Source organism: Dipodomys spectabilis, unplaced genomic scaffold, assembly GCF_019054845.1.
Source record: "Dipodomys spectabilis isolate Male_0828 unplaced genomic scaffold, ASM1905484v1 ptg000095l, whole genome shotgun sequence".
Taxonomy (NCBI): domain Eukaryota; kingdom Metazoa; phylum Chordata; class Mammalia; order Rodentia; family Heteromyidae; genus Dipodomys; species Dipodomys spectabilis.
Genome location: NW_024870772.1, coordinates 18504299 through 18531151, shown reverse-complemented (window position 1 = coordinate 18531151; position 26853 = coordinate 18504299). Strand labels below are relative to the sequence as shown.

At 37.8% G+C, this 26853-nt stretch overlaps 1 protein-coding gene across 2 annotated transcripts in view; it reads left to right on the top strand.

The window, feature by feature from the left end:
• The window catches only part of Vwa8 (von Willebrand factor A domain containing 8), a 295472-nt gene that overhangs the window by 44087 nt on the left and 224532 nt on the right, over positions 1-26853 (top strand). For both annotated transcript variants that reach the window (XM_042685395.1, XM_042685396.1), the window contains 7 exons: positions 2211-2375; positions 3308-3357; positions 4336-4444; positions 9197-9301; positions 12599-12730; positions 15716-15850; positions 15943-16020. In XM_042685395.1, coding sequence (XP_042541329.1) covers positions 2211-2375; positions 3308-3357; positions 4336-4444; positions 9197-9301; positions 12599-12730; positions 15716-15850; positions 15943-16020 — 774 coding nt within the window. The remainder of the gene's footprint in view (positions 1-2210; positions 2376-3307; positions 3358-4335; positions 4445-9196; positions 9302-12598; positions 12731-15715; positions 15851-15942; positions 16021-26853) is intronic.

Sequence of the window (26853 nt, the reverse complement as noted above, 5' to 3'; positions counted from 1 at the left end):
ATTTAAAAATTATGTAATTAATCAATAGAGTTTTTCCAATTATATACATGAGGCAATAAGTCCTCTTGAGCTTGGAGTTAGAATGAGGCAGATGCATAATGATAGAAGCTTGGAAAAGATATAATGATGTGGTACAAAGGTGCTTCTAAGGAGGGGGAGAGGAACAGTTTTTTATAAGGATGTTAGTTGCTAAGCTTTGACTATTTATGTTTCTGCTATGCAAAATAGGAGGGGTGTTCCTCTGAAACAGAGCAGTGTTGGTGAAGCATGATGTGTTTGGAGAATTATAGTTGTGAGGTAACTTGGAGCACAGGGTCATGAGTGGTGGAGGTTGCTGAGATTGGGAGTCAGACACAAATTGTCCCAGGAAAGGAATTGGGTCATAGTCAAAATCATATTCAGAGTACCACACTGATGTGTAGGATATGACCTTTGAAGACCTAATGAAAGCTATGCCATGGTCCTTCCTCTGAACGTATCTGCATGTACATTCATGGAATCAGTGTAAGGAGCAAAGTATACTTACCTTAAGTACTTAAGTCTGTGAGAGGAAAGGAACTGATACTCAGGACCAGTTGCTTTCCCATATATTATCACATTGAGTTTGCACAGCACTAAAAATAAGTAGCCAAGTTGTTTCCAGTTTATAGATAGGAAGGCTGTGGGTCCTAGGGTAAAAGAACATTCCTTAATCATTTAGCTGGAGTGTGCAATCAAGGGAATGAGCCAGGATTTACAACTCTAAAATCTATACTGTTTCCATTCTGTCAGCTCTGTCATGTACAGAACGTGGAAAGTTACATAATGCCTTTGACTTCAGTCTGTTCATTCATATAAGGAGGTGGTCTGCTTGGATTGTAGTTCATTAAATGAGAAACTCTGAGGAATTAAATGAGAACTTCAGGAAAGTTAATGAGAAAAATTCATGGAATGCACTTACCATGTAGTAAGCTTTCAAAACATATTAGTTATTACTAATAATGGCTTGCTAGTACTATATCCACAAATAAAATTATCTGTTTGAGATCTGTAGCCACTCTCCACTATGCAAATGGTCTGTTATTTTAGTACTACTTTTTGTGCCTCTGATCATGTATTTCCTTTACCCTCCTGACTTGGTTCCCCACAGTACTGACTAAGGCATGGTGATCTGACCCAAGACTCTTTATTCCTTGGTGTGTGAACTGCCTTTCTTTCTTTCTTTCTTTTTTTTTTTCCTGGATGCTTAATCTGGACGCTTGAACTCAGGACTTCATGTTCTTGCTTGTCTTGTTTGCTTACTGCTGTGCTCTTATCACTTGAGTTAGCTTTTCGATGGTTAATTGGACATAGAATCTCCTTAACCTTTCTTTTCTGGCTGGCTTTGAATTTCCATCCTTCAGGTTTCAGCTTCCTGAGTAGCAAGGATTACAGATGTGAGCCAACAGCACTAGGCTATGTGTTGACTTTCTAACACCAGTCTTCAAGTTGAGCCTTCCCTGGCATACTGAGTCTCATTCACTATGCTGTCTTCCTTGACACCTTGATATTGAGAGTATTCTCAAAGACAGTTCCTTCAACAAGTGAGCTTAATTTTTTCAGTGAAGTAAGCCAGGCCCAAAGAAACATAGATCCCATGGTTTCCCTTATTTGCAATATCTAATATATGTCTGAGTCAAGCAGAAAAGGTCAGATAAGGTGATGTTAGGGAAATGAACCCTAAGATATGTATTCAAATGTTTTTTTTCTTTCATGCAATTGTTTCTAACACATTTATAAGATTATTTCTTTGTTGCTTTGTATGTCCCTCCCCTACAGTATAACCCCTGCTTTCACTGTATTTGATGTTGGTATAATTTCTGGAGGGGAAGGGGAAAAACAAATCGTTTAAATAGGGATACAGGTGGACCCATTGCAACAATGAGATGTACAAGTCATTATGTCGAAAACGAACTTTACAACTTTGGGGCGGGGGGGGGGGGGGGTGGGGAGGTGTGGGGGGGCTTGGGTGGGGGATGGGAAGGGATGAGAAAGGGAAACAAAGGAGGAGGCTATAATGCTTGATAAGAAATGTACTCATTATCTTGCCCATGTAATTGTAACCCCTCTGTACAGTATTTTCACACACACACAAAACAACGACAAAAGAAACATTTCTTAAGAAGCCTGTCACCTCCTATAGCTGAAATCTATATCACTTATGCTGGTTTTCTGATCTCTGGCTTTCTTAGGATCACACTAAAGCAGAGTTGGATGCTTGGAAGATTGTCCGAGTTAGTGAAAATTTCCGAGTGATTGCCCTGGGTTTGCCTGTGCCCAGGTACTCTGGGAATCCACTAGACCCCCCTCTCCGTTCAAGATTTCAAGCCAGAGATATTTATTTTCTACCCTTCAAGGTAAGTGTGACCAAGGATAGTGTATTTTTTTTTTAAACAACTTGTTTATAAAACTGGGTGCCCGTGGCTCATGTCTGTAATCTGAGCTACTTAGCAGGCTGAGATCTGAGGATCACAGTTCAAAGCCAGCCCAGGCAGGAAATTCCATGAGATTCTTATCTCCAATAAACCACCAGAAAACTGAAAGTGGAACTGTGGCTGTAGTGATAAAGCACTAGCCTTGAGCTGAATTGCTGGGGGACATTGCCCAGCCCCAGAGTTCAAGCCCCATGACCAACAAAACAAACAAACAAAAAAACTTGTTTACAAGAGGAAATTCAATTCTATAAAATATTACTGTGTTTTTAAATGTCCTTATCAGTAGTTAAAGGAAAAAAGGATATTATGGTATTTTTTGTCTGAGAGAGCTTTTGTTTTTGCTTTGCTTTTGAGATTAGCTTCGAATTTATAATCTTCCCACATGAGCTTTCTTTTTTTTTTTTTTAATCTTTTTTGGGGTCCGGTGATGGGGCTTGAACTCTGGGCCTGGGTTCTGTCCCTCAGCTCTTAAGCTCAAGGCTAGTGCTCTAACACTTGAGCCACAGCGCCACTTCCGGCTTTTTTCTTTTTGCTTATGTGGTGCTGGGGAATCGAACCCAGGGCCTCATGCATGCAAGGCAAGCACTCTACCACTGAGCCACCTTCCCAGCCCCCTATCTGAGCTTTCTTATTGCTAGGATTGATTACAGGCCTGAACCACCATGCCCAGATTGAAAAAAAATATTTTAAATACTGACTTTTCTTTTGAAACACTATAGGATGTATCAAGAAATGATCTTCTTGATGGATTATGTAGTGTCTGCTTAATAAAAAGTTTGTATTGTGCTTATATTGTGCTTATACTTAATTTGTTGTATCCCTTATTAATTTGATATGTTTCGATGTTATTTTAGGACCAACTTAAACTACTGTATTCAGTAGGATCCAATGTTCCTGCTGAAAGGTAAGTGTGCTTTTATAAGTATTGGATACTTAATATTGAATTTATTTTGCCTGTTCACTGACTGATGGGTTTATTTACTCAAGAATTATTTTGGAAGAAATTTTTAATGTTAAGAGGTTTGACAAGTGTGGTGATAAAATTAATAAAAGAATGATTTTTAATGCCAAAACTCAATTTCTAGTAGATTTGAACAGTCACTTAGTTTGATATAGTATAGTTAAGTATCATAGTTTCAAATTATTGGAGCTATTTGTGCTTGAGACTTAATAAATGCTTCACAGATGAACCAGCATTTGAAATGAGTTCTATAAAATGAGTTAGATTTTGCCATATGCCAAATGTAATCAAGAAATTCTAAGTGATTTTTCTTAAAAAAAAAACACAAGATACGAGAGTTTGTTCTGTGCCCTTATCATTTAAAAATGTTTTTAGTGGCTATAACTTTGTTTTAGGATTGAACTATATAGGCACTGAGGCTGGGAAGGTAGATTTGTACCAAGTTGAAAAAGTTCACATATTGTAATGGATTTAGGAAATGTGTCAGTGTAACTAACCAGCTTCTGAGTTTTTTTTTTTTAATTTTTATTTATTTATTTTTTTTTGTTTTTGGTCCGGTCGTGGGGCCTGAACTCTGGGCCTGGGCGCTGTCCCTCAGCTCTTCAGCTCAAGGCTAGCGCTCTACCACTTGAGCCACAGCGCCACTTCTGGCTTTTTTCTCTTTGCTTATGTGGTGCTGAGGAATCGAACCCAGGGCCTCATGCATGCAAGGCATGCACTCTACCACTGAGCCACCTTCTCAGCCCAGCTTCTGAGTTTTAAATCGAATATTATGATATGGAGCATTGTTCTTTTAGAATTAATAGTAAGGGCCATCTTTTTACATTGATTTGGCATAGCTGTTTTATGTTGAATATATTTGTACATTTTATGTTTCAAAATGATTCAAGAAAAATTGTGTATCTTTTTTTTCTTTCTTAGACTTTCTCAGCTCTTGTCCTTTGCCACAACGCTCTGTTCCCAAGAATCTTCTACTCTTGGACTTCCAGATTTTCCTCTAGATAGTTTACCAGCTGCAGTTCAAATCTTGGTATGTATAATATAAATTAAAGAGTGGTAACCCAAACGTAGTAAAGAGATTTGAAAGTTAATCATTGGAAGTGATCACTCATACTGTTCTATAGGAGACCTGGAATTGATTTGTTGTGCAGTTTAGTAAACTGCACAGAGACAGCTGAGTTCCTAAAGAGCTTGTGGTTTTGGAGAACTGGACATGCGTTCTCAACCTGATCAAGTGAGAGATATGCCATTGAGATAGCTAGCACCAATTGGTCATTTGTTAATGTTTATCTCAGAGGACACAACTTCCCAGTTCTCTAAGCTTGGGGTGAGGGGAGGGGGAGTTGATTGCAGGTGCCCAAGGATGGTTTTCCTAGAAAGACCTGTGGCAGCTTTGTGGGTAGGAAAGCAGGAAGCCCAGCAGACCTGAGGGGGATGTGGTAGAACACTGACATAATCCACTACGCTTACAGTAACAAAGGGTATGGCTGGAATGATGGAGAGGCCTTCTAGGCAGAGGGTACACACAAAGGCGTTCAGTCATAGAAGGGCCTGATACTTTTGGAGAATGAGAACAAGTTGTGTTATCCTAGAGTAAGTGTGTGTGTATGGTAGAAAGAGATTAGAACAGTATTGTAATATATTTTGTAAGGCTAATGGAGTTGCCTGGATTTTATGATGGAGAAGAAGTGGTCCAGTAAACATGACATAGGCAAGGTATGCAATGATCAGACAGACTTATGTTAGAGAAAGACATATCTGTTGGAGCAAGGATGGCTAGGGAGAGCTTTCATGTATAGGAACAAATGTGAGACTATTGAGATTCTCTTGAGGAGACTATCATCTAAGCAGTGGGAAATATTGCCTTAGAGTATTTTTAATAAGATTCTCATTTTTATTTTTTATTTGTATGTGTGTTACTGGAGTTTAGACTCAGGTACTTGTGTTTGCTAAGCCAGAACTACCCATATGAGCCATGCCTACACCCCTTTTTGTCTTAATTACATTTTCAGATAGTTTTGTGTTTTATTCTTCAAACTACAATCCTTTTACCTCTGTCTTTCACATAGCTATACTACAAACATATATCACTGTGCATAGCTTATTGGTTGAGATGCAAGTCTCCCTCACTTTTGGTCAGAGTGGCTTCAAACTGTGATCTTCCTGTCTCTGCTTCCCAAGCAGATAGGATTATAGGTGTGAGCTATCAGGCCTAACCTAAGATTTTTTTTTTTTTTTCAGGTAAGGGGTAGGTTTATTCAGTAGACCTGATGGAACCAGGCAAGGTTGGCACTCCACGTGGCTGGGAAAGGAAAGAGGAAAGAAAGGAAAGAGAGAGAAAAGAGCTAGAAAAGGGAAAGAGAGCAGAGAGCTAGAAATGAACAGAGAGAGGAAGAGCGAGTCTGGGCCTGGGCTAGCCCTTATCTAGGGTATGGGCGGGGAAAGGTGTGGCCACATCAAATTCAGATGTGACCTCAGCGGATGCAGATGTGACCTCTTCCAGGTGTCCCAGTTGCCTAGGTAACGCAGGTACTGGGTGGAGACTTTGCTGCGAGGAGGGTGGAGTCTGCTAGCCATCCAGGAGCCGACCTTACATTCCAGCCTTTTAATAATCATGAAATAGGGCGAGGATTCTCTCTGGCTACTTCCTGCTGACAAGGGGCGTTGACAATAGGGGTAAAAGGCTGGAATTTGGTCTCCTCCCAGAGAAGGCAGTGAGCAGCAGCTGTCCCTTGGTGGCATGAGTCCTTAGATGAAATCTGGAGAAGTCTCATGAGCATTGAGGGGCTGGAAAAAAAAATACTAGAGAGCAAATAAATGGCAAGAAGAAGGACTTGGGGCTGAAAATGTTGGTAGAAATGTCCCTAGCTACTTCTGACATCGGGCGACTAGGTGGAGAAGTCAGGTGACAAAGGCAAGAATCTAAATTCCTGTCCAGTTAATAGGTAGACAGGTATGGACACTAGATGGGCAGGCTTCTTACTTCTACTGACCTCCCGGCTCAGGTTAATTTTGAAAGGGCAGGCACAAAGTTGCTGATGTGACATCTCCTCTTACTCCTCTCCATGTTCCCTTGTTCCCCAGACTGGCTGAGTCTAGGTGCTCCTTCCTGGGATGGCTTGTCCCAGTTGGTATTCAAGGAGGTTTGAACTCAAGGCCTGGGCACTGTCCCTGAGCACTTCTGCTCAAGGCTAGGACTGAACCACTTTGAGTTATAGTACCACTTGCAGAGTTTAGCTGGGAGATGGAGTCTTAGGGATTTTTCAGCCCGGCGGGCTTTGAACTGCAATCTTTGCCACAAAAGCCCTTTATTATTTCCAATTAAGGCAACAAGGAGATCAAGTAGAATAAGTAGAGCTTACCTGGTTCTTATCAAGAATTGCCAACAAATATTCTGAAATGACAAAACTCATTAGATGTGATGAGAATTTTAGCACAGATATGCCCAGTATTTTAGAACCACGTAGTCAGTAGTAGAATACACAACACAAAACACAAAAGGCAAAACTCAAAACCTAAAATTTTGACAACGTTTAGACATCTTTGCTAACGAAGCACATCAGATTGTTGGGCCTCAGTTACCAGGGCCTGTGAAAAGAGCAACTTGTTAGCAAGGCACCTTAGAATAGATGGATGGAGTAGTAAACTTAGTGGAAGGTTAAGGGTCAGATGGGGCCAAACCCTTAATCCACCACGTGGCCAAGATGGCGAATTCAAGATGGCGAATTTCTGAAAGAATGCAAAGAAAGCCTGAACAAATAGACCAAGCCTACATTGGCTAGCCTTTGAGAGGGAACCTAGAGGGGGGTCCCTGGGACCCAGCCTGCGTCGCACTCTTCAAGGCACAAGCCAAAAAGTTGTAGAAAAAAGGGTAGAAAGTTGGACATGAATGGCAGAGAGAGAGCAAAGAGAGCCTGAAATTAAACAAACTTCTGACCATTTACCATTGCAGTAGCAAAAACTGTGTACTTCTGAGAATGGCATAAAATTAGGCTCTCTGGCTTTCCAGGGAGCGCAGGAGGCATTTCAAAGGGGTTTCATGGCTCAGGCGTGATTTGTAGCACCCCATCAAATGAGTAGAGTCAGTCTGGTGAGTGAAGGAGAGCTGACCAGGCAGAAGCGGCATCCCGACTTCCCCCAGAGCCCTTTAGAGAGAAATGGCTAAGCCCCCAAAACCAAGCGTCCTCGGCTTCAGAGGTGACCGGCCTTTCAGCTAAAGGCCGTAGGAGCTCTCTGGCGTGGCGCCACGTCTGGACAGAGACTGAGCAACAGAGAGCCGTAGAGTAGTTTCACTCACCAGAGTAGAGAAGTGGTGTGGACGTGGATGTGAAGGCAGCAATGGTATAGATGCACTGATTCCGCTGCAGACAGACTGGTTCGCAAAAGGCCGTCAGAACTGTGGGTATTCCTCAGAGCAAAAAGGGAAGAACAAAAAAAGAAAAAAGAGGAAAAAAATAGAGAAATCCCAGCTTTCCTGACTTTAAGCCTTTATCCGAGTCACGGCACCATTTATGTTAGGTTTTTAAAAAGAGGTAGGTGAGTAAGAACAGCAGCACGCACATGGTATTCAGGTAAGGGGTAGGTTTATTCGGTAGACCTGCTGGGACCAGGCAAGGTTGGCACTCCACGTGGCTGGGAAAGGCCTGGGAATGAGAGAGAGCTGGGAAAGAGAGAAAAGAGCTAGAAAAGAGCAGAGAGAGGGGTAAGAACAGTAGCACTCACGTGGTATTCAGGTAAGGGGGTAGGTTTATTCAGTAGACCTGCTGGGACCAGGCAAGGTTGGCACTCCACGTGGCTGGGAAAGAGAGAGGAAAGAGCTAGAGCAGAGAGAGAGCAGTGAGAGCTAGAAAAGAAGAGCAACAGAAGATTTTTGTTTTCAATTTTTTTTTTCTAAATGTTTCCAGTGAGTCAGGCAATTATTCTCAGGCATTGTTTACATTGTCATATACATCAAGAATAACATTCCCCCCCCTTTTTTAAATCAAATCTTATACTTTTCATTCTTTGTTTTTGCTTATATTCTTTTTTTACTTTAAAAATCCTCAAGTCAATAAAAATTTGAAAGATAGTGAACAAACATCCATAATTCTTTTACATAGAAGCATCAGTTGTTAACTTATTGTTCCATTGGCTTGCATGAACATTCTTTCTCCCAACTGTTTTTCTTTAGTAATTGAAATTAAACTGCATTATTCCTTTAAACCTTAAGCAGATGTCTTTTAAAAATTAGAAGGTATTATTATGTGTAATACAATATTAACAGTAATTTGATAGAATCATTTAACAGAAAATCTATATTGAATTTCTTTTGGTATTCATTCCTGTCAATAAGCCTCTTTAAAGCAGAGTGAATAAATCTAGGAGTGCAATTTGATTTCAGGGGATAAGTAAAGTATACTTCCTAATTTTATCATTATAATTTCAAAAATCAAGTGGATGTGAATGAGCTGAATCCAAATTAAAGAAGTAGAATTAGGTTCCTTAGGATGAATACATGTGGTTTTTAGATATGTCCAATCCATGTACTGTAGTCTCATGTGATGGATAATTGGTGGTCCAGATCTAAAGCTCAAGAAGAGTTAAGAGTAGACATAGATGAATGGGAGCCATTATAGTTGGCTTCATGGATAAAAGACAGTAATGAGTGATGTCACCCAGAGAAAGAGAAAGAAATAATATTTACTTATCTACACTTCTAGAATAGTAAGGAAATTTTAATGGCATATATACATTTCAGATCATTTTTCTGTGATTATTCCTCTGTATATCTGCTTGCAAATAGGATTCCTTTCCCATGATGTCAATCAAACAAGCAATTCAGTGGCTGTATCCATATACCATTTTACTAGGACATGAAGGGAAGATGGCTGTGGAAGGTGTTTTAAAAGTAAGTATCCCCTTTTCCTTCTTTTCTTGTCTTTCATTTCCATTTTTCCTTTTTTTCTCTTTTCCAAGTATCTCCTATTTTTCTCTCCCAATGGTTTTTTTGTTTGTTTGTGAGTTGTTTTTGTTTTTGTTTTTTTTTTTGCCTTTCCTCTTCTTTTCCAGACTTGGAGGCACTAGATGCCAGTAGCAAGAAAGCAGTGACAGGGAAGCAGGCCTGTGGGCTAATATCGCTAGGAGATTTCATATAGTGGGAAATAAGCAAATTAATGAAGCAAATGAGAATTTATTAAGGATAATGAGAGCTATGTTTGGCACTCTTGGAGAAGGGATTTATAAACATGGAGAGAGGAAAGGCACAAATGAATCCTGAGCTGTTAGATAGGGATTGAAAATGTGATTAAGAATCATGGGCTTTTTCAACATATATGAACAAGCAGATATAATAATAGAGTGTGTGTATATGCATACATATGTTGTTTTGTTCTGTCTCCTGAGAAAGCTTAAAACCTATGAGCTCATCCAGTGCTTAAACATTGATTTCTAAATACCACAGTCACCTCAAAAGAATCAAAACACCTTAGATGAAGGGCGGAAACAGTATTGGGCCAAGAAATATACAAGATGAGCCTGGGATATCTTATTGTTCTAGAGAGTAAGGGCATTTTCAACAAATGATGTCAATATGTTAAAATAACAGAGGCTCCAGCTTGCATAAAACAGGAATTTATGTGTCCATATTGATAAACAAAGTTTTAGAAATCTGGAGGAAAAGCAAAAATCTGTTTCTTTTTTTTTTTTTTGGGTCCGGTCGTGGGGCCTGAACTCTGGGCCTGGGCGCTGTCCCTCAGCTGATCTTCAGCTCAAGGCTAGCACTCTACCACTTGAGCCACAGCGCCACTTCCGGCTTTTTTTTTTCTGCTTATGTGGTGCTGAGGAATCGAACCCAGGGCCTCAGGCATGCAAGGCAAGCGCTCTACCACTGAGCCACCTTCCCAGCCCCAAAAATCTGTTTCTTAATATGGAATGCTTACTAATAACTATAGAAGGAATTACAGAAATATTAAAATCACCAGTTGGCAACCATCAGAGTGGTGGTTGATTTAGGAAGCTGTCACCAACAGATGTTGGAGCTGGTGAGTAGACTTTTATGAGGAACTGGATATTGATAGAGTCTCTGAACATCTTCTTACAAAATAGTTAATTGATTACAAACAAAATTTATTACAAAATACTCAACTGATGACCAAAAAGGCAAATGATATTTTTCTAGTAAAATCAATCTGACTACATGGGACAAACTGGGATTGTGTATCTCCCAATACTTCCAATGTTCTTCCTAGAGGAACATTGTTTCTGGCTATGAGTAGATACTGTATTCCTCCTAGGTAGAAGACCTAGGAGCAGTCATTAACTGTTTAGGCCATAATGGCCACGGAAACACTGAAGAAATCCCCAGGTTGAAGGAGATTAAAGATAGTACTATGTTTATTGTAGGAGTTGAAAAAAAGAAAACTGGCACTTATCTTTGATTGAATCAGTATCTGAGCCAAATTGGCACTTGTCAGTGAAGCAGAGCATCTGGTAGGAAAGATCAAGACTCTTCAGTTCCAGAGAAGTTTCTCAGTGCCCTCCACACCATGCCCCTGCTCGTGCCTCTGCCTTGGAAACTATAGAGCATGTGCAAGGAGGACATGATGGTGAAACAAAGCAATGTCCAGTTTTCTGTAGAACAGCTGAGGGAAGATGCTCGTTGTCTAGATAAGTCAGTATGATCAAGGGACCCAAATAGAGAAACAGATGTGTTTCTATTCCCGAATTCCAAACTCCTTATATGTATAGAATACTTTCAAAGTGGTACATTTTCTGAAAATAACTAGTATTGCTTCATTTTGTTTGACCTTGATTTGTTTGTTTGTTTTTGAGACAGAGTTTTATTCTGTAGCCCTAGTTGGTCTCAAATATGGAATCTACTAGCCCCTGTCTCCCAAGTGCTGGCATTAGAGGTGTATACCATCACTCCTAGTTGTTTGCTCTTTATTTTGACCTTTATAATGAGAAAAAACATAGAAAAATTATTAAAGTTACATATTACAAGATTTTTTAAAGAAGGAAATATGGATTGGCATTACTAAGATAAGAGAAGAAAAAGATTTAATTGGTAGAATACTCTGTGACCTCATTTTGGGGTACTCTCCTTGATCTGTTAATTCAAATTTATATATGTTTTCAATCATTATCATAACCTAATGGCCTTCAAATAATTTTGATAAGAGAGGAACTTCATTAAATTTAGAAAAATGTTTGTAATTAAGGAGTACAGATATCTATTATAGGGCAAGTGAAGAGGCAGTGTATTCTATACCAAGGTTGTCATAGAAATTAATAATGTTATATAAGTTATGTATCTCATAATTAGATTGTATCTTAAGGAAAAATTATTACACACTGAAATTTTCGTCAGCCAGAATTCAGAATATTTTTTTCTGAACTATCTATAAAAATGGCCGGAATGACTTTCATGGCACTTACATTCCATTCATGTGTTGTAGTTATAAAATTGCTTCTAGCTTCTCAGTTTGGCCTACTTCATAATGTGTATGTCTTTTTGTTTAGTAACAGATGCATCCAGTCTTCTCATTACAAATCTTGGCTCTCAATCCTACTTAAGTAGAACCAATCATAACCATGGCTGAATGAATACATTCCCTTGGTGACTTAGAAACAAGGTGTTGTAACTTCGCTGATAATATAATCTGCACCATCATTTTTTTGCTGAGAAACTTGGAAAGAACTTGCCTTGAGTATTTTCATTCAGTTTAGTAAACAATAACTGAACATCCCTTATTTGGCAATGATTATATTATAATGTATACAGAAATATAGGACACAGAAGCAGATACCGTGTGATCTGCCTATCAGAGGCTCACTGTCTGGTTAGAGCATCAAGCATGCCAACAAATGACTATCCTAACATTATAACTCCATAATATATGATGAATTGCTCTGGTGAAAACAGTGACAGGCTGAAGTAGGTTAATGGAAACAGAAATTGAATGGACAGGGTGATGATACACATTTCTTACTGATAAAAATAGTGTGGGTTGGGAACTTTAATAAAATCAATGTTAACAATGGTTTAAGTAGAAATGTATTAGTGGAAAATAGAAAAATTCTCATTAATATTTTAATCTCTACTTTTATACTATAGCATGAATTTCAGTTATAATTGAAGTCCTCCAAATGTTCAACATTAGTCCTAAAATGAAAGGCAAATGACAGACTGTTTGAAATTTTACAGCGCTTTGAGCTCCAAGATTCAGAAAGCTCTCTGCTTCCTAAAGAGATTGTAAGAGTGGAGAGGGTATGTGAAAACCATGTCTCCCAAGCCTGTGTGACTATCCGAGTTGGAGGAAAAGAGGTGGTCATTAAGGTAATTTCAGGTATATTTATTTTACAGTGTGCCTCTGTGTGTGTGTGTGTGTACGCGCGCGCGCACGCACGCACGGGCACGCATGAGCACGCACGCACGCACGCGTGCATGCATGCATGTGTGTGAATACTGGGGCTTGAACTCAGCTTCATGCTCTCACTTGGCATTTTTGCTCAAGACTGGCTCTCTACCACTTGAGCCATATCTCCACTTCTGGCCTTTGCTGCTTAATTGGAGGTAAGAGACTCACAGACTTTTCTGCCTGGGCTGGCTTTGAACCACAATCCTTAGATCTCAGTTACCAGCAACCAGCTCTGTTTTTTCAGTTTTTTTTTTTTGTTTGTTTTTCTTTTCTTTTCTTGTAAAGATGCTTTACAGAGGGGTTGCAGTTACATCAGTAAGGTAATGAGTACATTTCTTGTTGAGCATTGTTACCTCCTCTTTTGTTTTTATCCTACTACCCCTTCCCTCCCCCATTCCTCCTCCTGCCACAAAGTTGTAAAGTTCATTTCCAACATAGTATCGAGTGAATATCATTGTTGCAATGGGTCATCCTGTGTCCTTGTTTCAACATTTTGTTATTCCCTCTCCACTCCCCAAATTAGATAAATGTACATAGAAGAGGCAAGGTACCAAAATCAAATACAGTGACAACAGGGATATACTATAGGAGGAAGAATATACAAAAGAAACAAAAAAAATTGCATGGTACCTTAAAAACAACAACAAAGACCTCTTGTGTCCATATCTTGGGTTCATTTTGCTTAGCATCATCTTATATGGTGTTCTGACCATTTTTATAAGCTAAATTAGGTATAGGATTTCCTTATAAATTTCTGGCTTTATAGCACCCCAACTATATATTTATGTATCCAAAGTCATGTGTGTTTGTAAGTGAGAAAGTTCAAGAGAAACAGGATAGCCTTTCTTCAAAAACCCAAAGTTAACCTCTGGTAAAAATTGGTAGTCCTTCATAAGAAGCAGTGTTTTCAAATATACTTTAGAGAATCCTCTGTTCAAAGAAGTCTTCCTCAGCTTTAGGAAACAGTTAGAAGAGGAGCTATTCTGATTGAACAGCTTTTAGTAGAAAGGAATTCTATTTGGTTATGAGCTCTACCTGCTTGTTCTGCTTCCTTTTTTTTTTTTTTTTTTTTTTTAAATCGGTGGTGGGGATTGAACTCTGGGTCTGGGTGCTGTCCCACAGCTCTTCAGCTCAAGGCAAGTGCTCTACCAGTTGAGCCGCAACACCACTTCCGATTTTCTGGTGGTTTTATTGGGAGATAAGAGTCTCACGGACTCTCCTACCCAGGCTGGCTTTGAACCATGATCCTCAGATCTTAGCCTCCTGAGTGGCTAGGATTACAAGTGTGAGCCACTGGTGTCTGGCTGCTTCCCTTTCTTCTAACCTTTGCTTTTAGGGTCTTCTGTGCCCCAAGATGGCATAGGAAACTAGAAGGCATAGTCCCAAATGTTTACAAAATAAATACAGAGAAGCATAAATGCTTGCTTTCCTATGTTGTGATAGAATAAACTTTCATGATAAAATAAAAAAAAATTTGGAATCTAAAACTGTTGACCTCATACATAGAGTAAATTAGTGGCTACCAGATAAGATTGGTCAGTAGATACTAAGTTTTGGAAAGATAGAAGCAAAAAGTTCTGGTGTACTACTGAATAGCAGGGTAACTACAGATAATACTAATGTACTGTATATTTCAGAAAGCTAAGAGAAAGGAATTTCAACGTTTCCTTCATAAAGGAAATAAATAGATGTCTACATTAAACATTACACAATGTGTACATGTATCAGAACATTACATAGTACCCTAGTGGTCTGAATAATTTTTTAATGTAAGTTAAAAAGTTAAAAAGTAAATTCAATTTTTAAGGGAAGAAAAGAGCAACTGAGGACTAAAACTCAATTTGTCTGGGCTACAAAGAGTAAGAAAAAGAAAGCACAATTAAAATTAATAAAATAGTCTGTCACTAGTAGCTCATGCCTATATCCTACCTACTCAGGAGGCTGAGATCTGAGGATTGTGGTTTGAAGTTAGCCCAGGCAGAAAAGTCCCAATGAGACTCTTACCTCCAATTAATCACTCAGAAACCAGAAGTAGAGCTGTGGCTCAGCCTTGCGCAAAAGAGCTCAAGGACAGTACCCAGGCCCCAAGTTCAAGCTTCACAGCTGACAAAAAAAAAGAAAAAGAAAAAGTGTAAAATAAAAATAAAAGAAGTAGGTGTGAAGGAATGAAAACAGAAGATTTTATAATTAGGTTCACTGTTAGGTGAACTTGGTAATTGTGAAAAGACTTTGTGGATATAGCATTAGAAGTCAGGAGCTGGTCAATGACTTGAAGATCCAAGTGTAGGCCAATTTAGAATTCTGAACTTACCATTGGAATTTGAGAAAAAAAACTTTGTTCTCTACTAGTGATTTTTAAAAGTTATAAAATATGTGAAATGACATGATTTTATGAAAATATTTGACTGTGAGACATTGAATTTAGAGGGATAATTAATTTGGAGGGCTAATGATAAGGAAATGATGATAATGGAATGAAAAAATAGTTGCTGCTTTGCTAAAATGTCAAAAACCTGTACAGCATTGAATTGACCAAGGAACTGATAGGGGACTTGAAGTGACAGAGACCTGCTTTAAGTTGCTAATTATTATTATTTTTTTTTTTTGTCGGTCGTGGGGCCTGAACTCTGGGCCTGGGTGCTGTCCCTCAGCTCTTCAGCTCAAGGCGAGTGCTCTACCACTTGAGCTACAGCGCCACTTCCGGTTTTCTGGTGGTTTTTTATTGGAGATAGGAGTCTCACGGTCTTTCCTGCCCGTGCTGGCTTTGAACCGGGATCCTCAGATCTCAGCCTCCTGAGTAGCTAGGATTACAGGCGTAGCCACCAGCGCCCGGCTTAAGTTGCTATTTATTTTGTCAAAATTATTTATTTATGTGTGTGTGTGTGTGTATAATTTAATGATAGGTGCCAGCGGGGACCAGGCCATTACATGAACCTTGTGCATCAGATCATTTTATACCAACACTAAGTCACAAGCAACTACTGGCTGAAATGATTCAGTCTCACATGGTTAAGGACATGTGTATTGTTGGAGGAAAGGTAAGAATGACAACGTTCGTGTAAGCTTCAGTTTCCTGGCTTTTGATTGGATTTGACTCATCTGTTGAATGTGTTTGTGTTTTCATTTGTAGGGTTGTGGAAAAACAGTGATTGCTAAGAACTTTGCAGATGTCTTAGGATACAACATAGAACCTATTATGCTCTATCAGGTATAATGTTTGTTTTTAACTCTTGCACTATAAATATATAGTTTGACCAGCAACAGTTAAGATACGTTGTTTTTGAGGTAGGTAACTAAAACAATAAAGCAATTAGAGTATAATCAGACTTATTTGGATGGGGCTTTTTTCTTTTTACTTGGGGTCTTTTTCTTGCTTGGAAGTATTCTACCACTTAACACAATACCTCCAGTCTCTTTTCATTGTTTTTTTTTCAAGGTAGCCTCTTTATGCTTGTGCTAGTCTGAGCAATATTCTTGTACTTCTCATCTCTGGGGTGATAGACATTCAGTACTGCACCCTTGTGCTTCCTTTATAGCTGGGATATCAGGTATAGGTCACCATGACAAGCTATTGGTTCTAATTAAGGTTTGCAAACTTCTTTTTGCATGGTTGGCCTTAAATCAAAATCCTCTGATGCTTTTTGTATGGAAGTTGAGGTTCCTTGGCTTGACATTTTTCTTGTGTTTCTATAGTTTGTTCTGCCCATTTGGAATCCCTTTTGGTTTTAATTTTTGGGAAGATTATGGTCTTCCTAATAGGTTGTTCTCTGTGTTCTTGATTAGCCAGTTGATGGCAAGATATTCTGTTGGGATTTGTTTATATGGGGGGTCATATTTTTTTGAGAGTGTTAAGTGTAAGATTAGAGTTTAGTCATGTTTCAGTGCTGTGATGTTAACCCTTGTCTATCTGTTGAAACAAGAAATTGAGGTTCTTAGGCAGGGGAGGTTTGGAGAGAAGTGGTTTTTCAGAGAGAACTGTGGGTGAGAGAAGTCTACTGTTATAGAAGATTTAGCTGAAGAAGGATGAGGGTAGGTAATGGCTGCAAAGTAGAGAAAAGATGAGGTAGAGAGACCTTGTAGTATATACCCCTGAAGAAAATCAAGTTGAGGCTCCCTAAACACAAATAGTGGCCTGTTATTTATAGGTATTCCTCTATCTAAATATACCTTTTTTGGGGGGGATTAAAAGGGAATTGTGGTCAAAGGACATTAGGTATATTTGTGACTGATGAGTTATTCAGTTGTGAGAGTCAATATGAGCTAATGTAGAATAACACTGAGGGAAACAAAAGCCAAATCCAAAACCACAACAGGACACAATATAAAGTAAAAAAGCAACACAGATTCCTTCAATTGCATAGTCTTTAAATCAGAGGCTTTAAAACATAGATAGGTATTTCCCTATCTAAATATGCCTTCACTTTTGTTTGGGGAGGGGTATTGTGGTACAGAAAAGGAGATTATATACATTTGTAGCCAGTGAGCAAATCTGTTGTAAAGGTCAGGATAAAACAAAACAAAAAAGATAACAGAAGGAGCCTACAAGACAGAACCAAAATGGAAGCAAAGACATTCAAACAAACAGACAAAAAAGGGAACAAAAGAATAAAGAAGAGAGAAAGACCAGAAAAAAGGGAGAAAATAAAAATAAAATAAAAATAAAGAGAAATGAAAGAAGGAAAAAGGAAAAAAAATAAAAGGAAAAGAAGGAAAAAAATGATAAAAAATATTGCTAGAATTAATCATGCACACAACTAAGAAAAATGCTTAGGAATCACCATAGTTCATATCTCTAAGAGAAAAACAAAAACAAATGAGTTCTCCAATTTGTGTCTCCCAACACCCTGTATGTAGTATCTTAGTAGAGTATTTGCTTTAGTTGCTGAGGTCTACAACTGTCCTTATCGCCAAGATCTGGGCAGAACCTGGGGTGGAGTTCCTTAGTTCACAGGTAGGAGGTATTTCTGATGTTTTTTGGTTGGGGTCCACACTGCTTAATTGAAGGGGCCTGGGCTGTAATTGAATTGTGAAGCCTTCCTGATACAGGAATGTGGCAGTTACCTAGATTTCCACTCTCACTATAATTGGCAAATAGCTAGGTTTTTTAAAGGCCTGTAGCTTATAAGTCAAAGAGAAAAGATGAATTCTCTGTAATCAGTTTGAGAGGTCAGAAAAATACTCTGCCTTACAAAATTGGATTCTCTGCCACTCCCAGCCTAGATTAGGCAGCCCTACAGGGGTGTGACTCCTTAGTTCACTGGAGATGGTTCTTATCTGAAGCCTAGAGAGAGTTCTTGAGTGTGGGCAGATCTGCATCACATCTGGAACCTGTAACATTCCTCAATATGTTCCACTCTCAGTACAGCTTGAAAACATACTAGGTTTTTATTACCTGTCTTTTTTTTTTCAAGTGAATTTTTAGAAACTTTTGTTTTTATAATTCCAAGGTGCTCTGCTCACTGTGAACCATGCTGGAATTTGGTTAGAATGCCAAGCTTGTCTTTGCTCACTGCTGAGTGGTGGAGCTGCCTCTCACTGGTTGGGTCTTTTATTTGAAGCCAGAGAGGGGTTTTGCAAAGGTATCAGATTCCTTGCCCTTTTCAAGAGTGGTGCCCACTTTTCTTGTAAGTGTTTCTGGCCAGGTGCTCTGGCAGCCCAGTTTGCCACGTTCTCTTCTGGGGTGGGGAAGAGGTTCCCATCCAGATGCAATTCTCTGGGAGCCAGGGGTATTCACGTTTCTGGGTTTTTTTGGGCTGTCTGTATTGTGGCAAACTGTCTCTGCATCTGACTGTGGTCATTTTGGCTGTGCATTCTCATTCCTGCTTTTTCCTTTCCAGGCTCTTTAAATTCCATGCTGAAGGTATGTTCATACCTGGTGGGCTTGGCTGCACATACCACCACCTCCTGGGGCGTTTCTTCACTGGTTTCTGTTTTCTTATGCAAGCAGTTTATAACCTTTTTTTAGTGTATATCTCTATATAATTATAGCTTGGTGTGACTCCCTAGACATGCAGTACCTGATGAGACCCTAAAACTCTGCTTCGTTAGAGAGAGCTTAGGTTGTTTTCTGTTCTCTTTCTGCCATCTTTCACCTAGCTCTTAATTTTGTTTTTGTTTTGTTGTTGTTGTTGTTGCGGAGCTTGAACTCTGGATCTGGGTACTGTCCCTGAGCCTCTTTGTGCCCTAAGCTAACACTGTTATCACTTGAGCCACTGTGCCACTTCTGGTTTTTGATTGGTTAATTTGAGATAAGAATTTCACTGGGGTTTTTCTGCCCTGGCTAGCTTAGAACCTCGATCCTCAGATCTCAGCCTCCTTAGTACCTAGGATTATAGACATGAGCCACTGGTATAGGGCATCTTAAATTCTTTACTCATGTGTTAACTGTTTTTGTTGTTGAGCTGTACTTATTCTGGATATAAAAACTCATCACATTTGGAGGGGTTGAATTTCTACCTTCTTGATAGTGTATTTCATGTACAAAAATTTTAAATTTCATTATAGTCTAATTAATCATTTTTGTTGCCTCTAAAAGTTTTTGGTATTTCTCAATAATGACTGCTAAATCCAATGGAATGGATCTTCTCATTTTTTTCCTAAGAATTTTGCCATTGTACCTCTTACATTTATGTCTGTGATCCATTTTCAATAAATTTAGGTATATAGTATAAGGTAAAAGTCCAACTTTACTATTTTCCATACCCAGTTTTCCTAGCACCACAGTTGTTCTTTTCTCAGTGGATAGTCTAGGCACTCACACCAACAATCAATTGACCATATATGCAAGTGTTTATTTCCTGATTGTAGTTCATTTGTCTATGTATGTGTCTCCACTGATGCCACTGTTTTGACTACTGCAGTTTTAGAAGTTTTAAAAATCAGGAACTACAAGGCCTTTCCTTGTGTTATTCCTTCCCTGGGTTGTCTTAACTATTCAGGATCCCTTGGGTTCCCATATAAGTTTTATGCTAGACTTTTCAATTTCTGTGTTTTAAAAGGTACCTAAGACTTTGAAAGAGGTTGTATTGAATCTGTAGATCACTTTGGGTAGTAATGTCATCTTAATAATACAGAGTTTTCCAATTAATGAACTATTTTTATTCCTCTTTCACTTCTTTTGTGTGTCACCTTGGTTAAATTTATTCCAAAGTATTTTTAATAGATTTTGTGGAAAACATATGTTCAAAAAAGAAATGGAGCCTTTTCTGACATAATTTTTTTGTAATGTTCTCTTGATACATTTCTATACTCAATTTTTTGATGCTGTATGTCAATCTTTGGCTAATTGTGGTACTTTCTTACAACACAGTTTCTATTTTTATTCTTTGAGAGGTTTTGAAAGTAAATGTGATATTGTGTGTTTATATTTTAGGACTTCTTTTATGTTTTTGGTTCTTTTTCAATTATACTTTTGGATTGTTTCTTTAAATAAATATACTTACATTAAATTGCTCATTTTCTGAAAGCATCATGTAATGTTTCATTATCTGCTCTCCTTTCAACTGATTTTGTTGAGAAGACTCCTTTTATATTGCTTGAAGGTGCTCTGTGCCTATTTATTGAATTGGCCAGGGGGTCGAAGGAACTGCATTTACAAAGCTGGTAACTTGTTTATAAACAGAAGAATATAGAATCCATTATAAAAGCATTATAAAGCTGAGAATTTTGCCTTTACTCTTGTTAACTTATTCAGCGAACCAAGTAATGTTTAAGATTTTACTTGCATTGAACACATTTGTCGAAATGAAAGAAAAAAAGTGTTATGTCTTTGTATAAACCTATAGTGGGTCCATAGCTCTATAGTTTTGTATAATCTTCATTATCAGTCATATTTCAGAAAAGTTAAGTGAAGGTAGATAGGTAAATTAGAAAGAAAAGATCATTAAAATAATTAGCTAATTGAAGGGCTTAGAAGGTTCAGATACTTGCTAAGAATCTCTGTGGTCTTAAAAGATGAAATGTGTGAAGAAGCATAAGTAAGTTTATGCAATATTTCTTGAAGAATATTAATTAAGATGATGATATTTAAACTAGCAAGGGTATTCTATATGTTGAAAGACAAACATGAGGAGGAGAGGAAAGGTGTATTTCTACATTCCACAGGGGTGGCAAGTATTAGAATCACAAAACTATTTGGAATACATTTTTATAAATAGATTCAAAAACTGATTTTTTTTGTCAGTCATGGAGCCTGAACTCTGGGTCTGGGTGCTTCCCTCAGCTCTTCAGCTCAAGGCTAGCACTCTACCACTTGAACCATAGCACCACTTCCTGTTTTTTTCTTTTTGCTTATGTGGTACTGAGGAATCGAACCCAGGGCCTCATGCGTGCAAGGCAAACACTCTACCATTGAGCTGCCTTCCCAGCCCCCTAAACTGATTTTTAATTAAAGTTAATTTTAATTTATTTTTAAAGAGAAGATGGCCTGAGGAATACCCTGCCCTTTTACATAGCCATATCTTAGTGTCTCAGAAACCAGAAGGCTGAAGGCTTTCTCAGTGTGCTCATTCATCACTCTATTATAACCTTTCATAGCTCTTTAGAAGTCATCTGGGGACAACACTTCATCATGTCACCAACTTGTTCTCCATCAACCTTCTTATTTCCAATAGATATGTTTCTCTACGAAACAACTAGGGAAGTACTTTGAATCAACTTTGCAAAACAGATTAAGATTATAAATACTAGAGCATCCTTTCCCTTCCAGGTGCCATTGTTTGAATTCATATGAAGAAGACATTTTGAGGAAAATATTTTTCTCTTTGACTCCATTGACTTAGTGATATGTATAGAATTATGAATATAAACAATTTTCTTCATATTAAAATAAAACTGCCATTCTAATGAAAACTGAAAATATTGTATACCTTATCAGTTTTTCCTGTCTGTATCAGGTTTCATAGTCAATTTGCTTTCTTGTTTATGTTGTTGATAGATGTATGAACAAGGGTAGAAAATGCAACTATGAAAGTTGATGGCATGATATTTTGTTTTTTCTGATACACTTCTAACTTATGAAGTCATTGTAGTTTCTGCCATAAAATAAGTTCATGTAGTCATATCATATTAGTTCCCTTTGAAAACATTGGTGATGATAACTGAAAGACAGCAGATTTCCCATTTTGCCTATCCTTTGCACATTCCTAATGATGTCTTGCAAGAATTGGGAAAATTGGAGCTGGATGTATATGGTTCAAGTGGTAGAGCACCTGCTTAGCAAGCCTTTAGTTAAAAAATCCTAGTATTGCAAAAAAAAAAATTGGAATAATGGTGTACTTTGCTATTCTGCCTAGATAGCTAAAGAGGAAATGTATAGAGAAGAGATTCTGGAAGGGTAAATTTTAGAAATGAATAGAGAAATATAACAGCTGGGATTTTCTCTTTTTATTTCTATGTCTTCTTTCTGTGTATTTAACATATGTGGTTGGTACTGTTGAAATTTACAGATTTTGTTAATCAACTGGTTTTTATGGTAGAAGTTATGGTGCTGACTTTTTTTGTTTGTACCTATATTTTTTAGTAAAGCTCATTGACCTTTCAGAGAAAGTTGAATTACTATAATATAGTTAAAAATGAATTTTGTTTGTATAATAATAAAGTCTAAAGTTAATGAAAGTGTTCCAGAAGCTTGACCTAATGTAGTGAATTTTGTGGGAACAAGTGATCCACCATCTGTTTTCCTAGAAGATTTGGAGACTTCTCTGTTATTTATACAGGCATAAAGCTACACTTAATCTGCGGGTTTTGCTTTATTTTTAGACTTCACTATTTTTAGACCTAGATTTCATATGGAGTAAAAAGAAAAGAGGGCTTTAATGCCAGTTTGTGGCAGCATGTAAAATAAGGTTTATAATAGGCTGTAAAATTTTTAAATCGTTTAACTCAAGTGTTAGGTTATAATCTTTTAGGTGTGTGTGTGTGTGTGTGTGTGTGTGTGTGTGTGTGTGTGTGTGTGTGTGTGTGTGTGTGTGTGTGTGTGTGTGTGTGTGTGTGTGTGTGTGTGTGTGTGTGTGTGTGTGTGTGTGTGTTTTGAAGCCGGCGATTTCAGAATTTTGAAGAAAATACAAGTTACTATTCTTTCCTCACTACCGGATAAAGGCATATTTCCAGAGCTCTGTCAACATAACCATAAATACACCATATTTGAGATCTCCTTCTAAGTACTAGTTGCATTATAAGCCAAGCCATATCAATCAGAATTTTAAGAGCAACTATGTTTGTGAAACTTTTAATGAAAATAATCAGTGTCTAATACTTGTTAAAGTCTTGGGATCATCTTTTCTTCCTATAGCTAAATTAAAACAACATTGTATTTTCCTTCTCTTTTCCAATCTACATTCTCTACATTTTCTTTTGGTCTAATCATAGTAGTTTGCTGCTTTGAGACTCTTAGAACATTTCTATGTGTATTTATGTCACTGTTTCTCTGTTTCTTCTGCAGTAGCTTTACTTCTGAGGATCAGTCCTTCTCACTCAGGAATCACCAATAGCATCTTCATCCTCCACACTTTTCAGCTTCATTTCTCCCCACTTTATCTTTCCAGTACTTATTTTTTGTTTCTCCTAATAGCCCTAATATGCATCTTTTAATAACTACTTATAATATGCAAGATTACATTAAAATTTGCTTTCTATTATGTTTTTCAAAAGTGACTTTGTGCCAGTTTAGCAATCTTGTTTTCTACAATCTCCTTGAAGTGATCAAAGTTATTTACCAGAAGTTAACCTACTAATTACTCCAAAGTAGGCCAGTAAAGTGGAATTTCCTGACTTCCAAAATTAACGATAAGAAAGATTAAGCTCTAGATTAACCTCAAAGTTTGTACCAACAGTCATGGCTTATTAATTTTCAGACCTTTTTTTTGGCTGCTAGATTGTACATCTTTAAAAAACAATAAGCAGCAGACAGGCATGCTATGAAATAAGAGGCAACTGGGTTAAACCCTACCACAAGTGCCATCTGTTTTAATTTGGAATGTTTTGTTTTGTATTAGCTTGATTTGCTTCAGAAGACTAGCATTCTTATTACACCACAGATTGTTTTTCAGGATGGTCTAGATTTGTACTAGCTAGCTTTAAAAAAAACAATAACATAAAGGAACACAGAAGTTCTCACAAAGTAATTATTTTATTCAAATTATCAAAGTCCATCACAAGAGTGCTTTTTTTTTAAAAAAAAACTTAGTAAGACATCTTGGTCCTTTGTTTTACAGAGATAATCTTGAAAGTTCAGTATGACGACACATTTTAAAGTTGTCCACTCAAGTTATTTGGACTCTCTATATTACAGGACATTGTACAAAGTTTTATCTTTATTTATTTTATTTCTTGTCGGTTGTGGAGCTTGAACTTAGGGCCTGGGTGCTATCCCTGAGCTCTTTTGCTCAAAGCTAATGCTTTACCACTTTGAGCCACAGCACCACTTCCAGTTGTTAACTGGTTAATTGGAGATAAGAATCTCACAGGGACTTCTGCCTGATCTGACTTCAAAGGACGATACTCAGATCTCAGCCTCCTAAATAGCTGGGTTTATAGGTGTGAGCCACTGGCACCCAGCCAAAATTATGTCTTTGAAAGGCAATGTAGTTTAACTTGATAATTTTTTAAAAATTTATAAATATTGCATATTGGGGGCTGGGAAGGTGGCTCAGTGGTAGAGCGTTTGCCTTGCATGCATGAGGCCCTGGGTTCGATTCCTCAGCACCACATAAGCAAAAAGAAAAAAGCCGGAAGTGGTGCTGTGGCTCAAGTGGTAGAGCGCTAGCCTTGAGCTGAAGAGCTGAGGGACAGCGCCCAGGCCCAGAGTTCAGGCCCCACGACCGGACCCAAAAAAAAAAAAAAAAATATTGCATATTGTACAAATGTAAAATCTTGTAAAAGTTATGTGTTATGTAACAACAGTTCATTTTGAGTAAATTGTCTTATGTGTATAAGTTTACCATTATGAATAGACATTTATATTTTTGTATTATTTGTTGTCATTTTCCCTGGCTTTGAGATATTAAACATTTACAATGTTTAAAATTAAACATTTACAATGTTCAATGTAATGTTATATATATATATATATATATATACATACACACACATCATGAAATGATTACCACAGCCAAGATAATTAACATATACTGTGATAAACCAAGGTCTATTTGTTTAATGAGGTCTACTGTGTTACAATTATTAAGTATACAATGAATTATTATTAATGACCATTACCTACAGTTAATAATAATTCTGAATACTAACTCCATAATTTATTTGTTCTATCTAACTGAAAATATACCCTTTTGACCAACATTTCCCCACTTTCCCCAGCCCCTTCATTGACCTCACTGTTAGAATCTTTGGGCAGTAGTTCTGATACCAGAGTCAGTGGGTAAGTGTGTATGGATTCTCGGTTAATGGGAGTTAACATAGGTTTGTAGCAGTCCTTGAGCCTGAGTCTACAAGATCCAACCTATCACTGGATCCTTGGGATTGGATACTGCCATCCATGGAGGCAGGACGTGATGCCAAGGCCCACTGGAATGGGCTGGGACCTGAGTCAGTGGTGGCCTGATTTTTGTTGTTGTTGTTGTAGGGTTTGAATGGAGGACCAACCATGCCTGTGGCCACTTTTTTTTTCACTTCCTGAACAAATGCCTGGACCAGTATCCATCCATTTTAGGCTTCACAGTGTAGCTGGGATGACAGGTACACAACTTCATGCCCAGCCTCTTTTATTTAAGATGAAGTCTTATAAAAGTCTACCCAGGCTTGCCTTGAGCTTAATTCTCCCAATCTCAGCCTCTTGTGCAACTGGTAGACAGCCACCACATCACTTATTCATTGAGAATGGGCTTGCACATATGCCTGGGCTGGCTTCAAACCATCTACCATATCTCTGTCTCTGAAATAGTATTACAAGTGTGAGTCATCACACCTGGCTCTGAATTACTTTAAAAATGTGTACTTTCCTCTTAACTGATAAGTGTTCTGTAAGTGGCAGAATACTGCTTAAAAGATTAATAATTTTTAGAGCTTAGAATAAAAACATGGTCATTATTTACAGAGGTTAAGCATGCTCAGTGATAGATACCATATTTGTGTTATCTTAACAAATTTAGTTTATATTTTTTAGGTTTATAAAAATACAGTAAGGAGGACTTTGGATATGTGTATAAAAATAAACAATAAATCTGAATTCATATTCCAAGGAAGAAAACAAAAGTAAAGTGACTAAGGAATTACTAAATCAGGAACTCTAGCTTAAAAGATAATTAATATTTCTGATGATCCTTTATATTGACAAGGAAAAGAATTTCCATTCTGGGGATTCTCTGCAATAAGCCTAAAGTTAGCACTGTGTAATAAAGTGGCGGAACTATTGGCAACAAGAAATGGTTATACATGATCATCACTCTTCAACAGCACTGTTGTTTTAGATGTCCTCTACAATAATTTTGATTTAGGAACTTAGGGAAATCTTTTGAAAAAGAAAATAATAAGTGATTTCATTGAGCTCTTCTAGACATAGGTAGCTGCAGGCAGGCAACCTCCTAGCAAGGGAGGATTGATCCCCATTATGACAATCACACAGGCTGGAGGGTAGGCAGGCTAGAAATGTTGCCCTTCTAGCTCAACTAATTCATTTATTAAATTATAGCATTTGTGTTACTTGAACATTTGTGTACGTCTAACTAGAATATATATGTTTCATACCCACTTACTAAGAAATAGTGACCTTTCAAGAATGTCAATAAAATCACATCGTTTTCCTGTTTAGGGGCTATCAATGGTTTCCATTGTGCTTAGAATAAAAGAACTCTTTGACTTCTGAGGCTCCCATTAATGAACTTACCTATTAGAACTTCTCAAGGATCCTTGAAAAACTTAACTGTTCAGGGTGTCATGTGTTATCTTCCTTTATTCTTAGATGTGAAGAGATTTAATAAAATCAGGATTACATGTAGAATACTAGCTGAAATGCATTAATAAATGGAGCTCCCAGTTCTCCAGTTAATGTAGCCTAGAAAGGAGACTAGGACTGAATTTTATTATT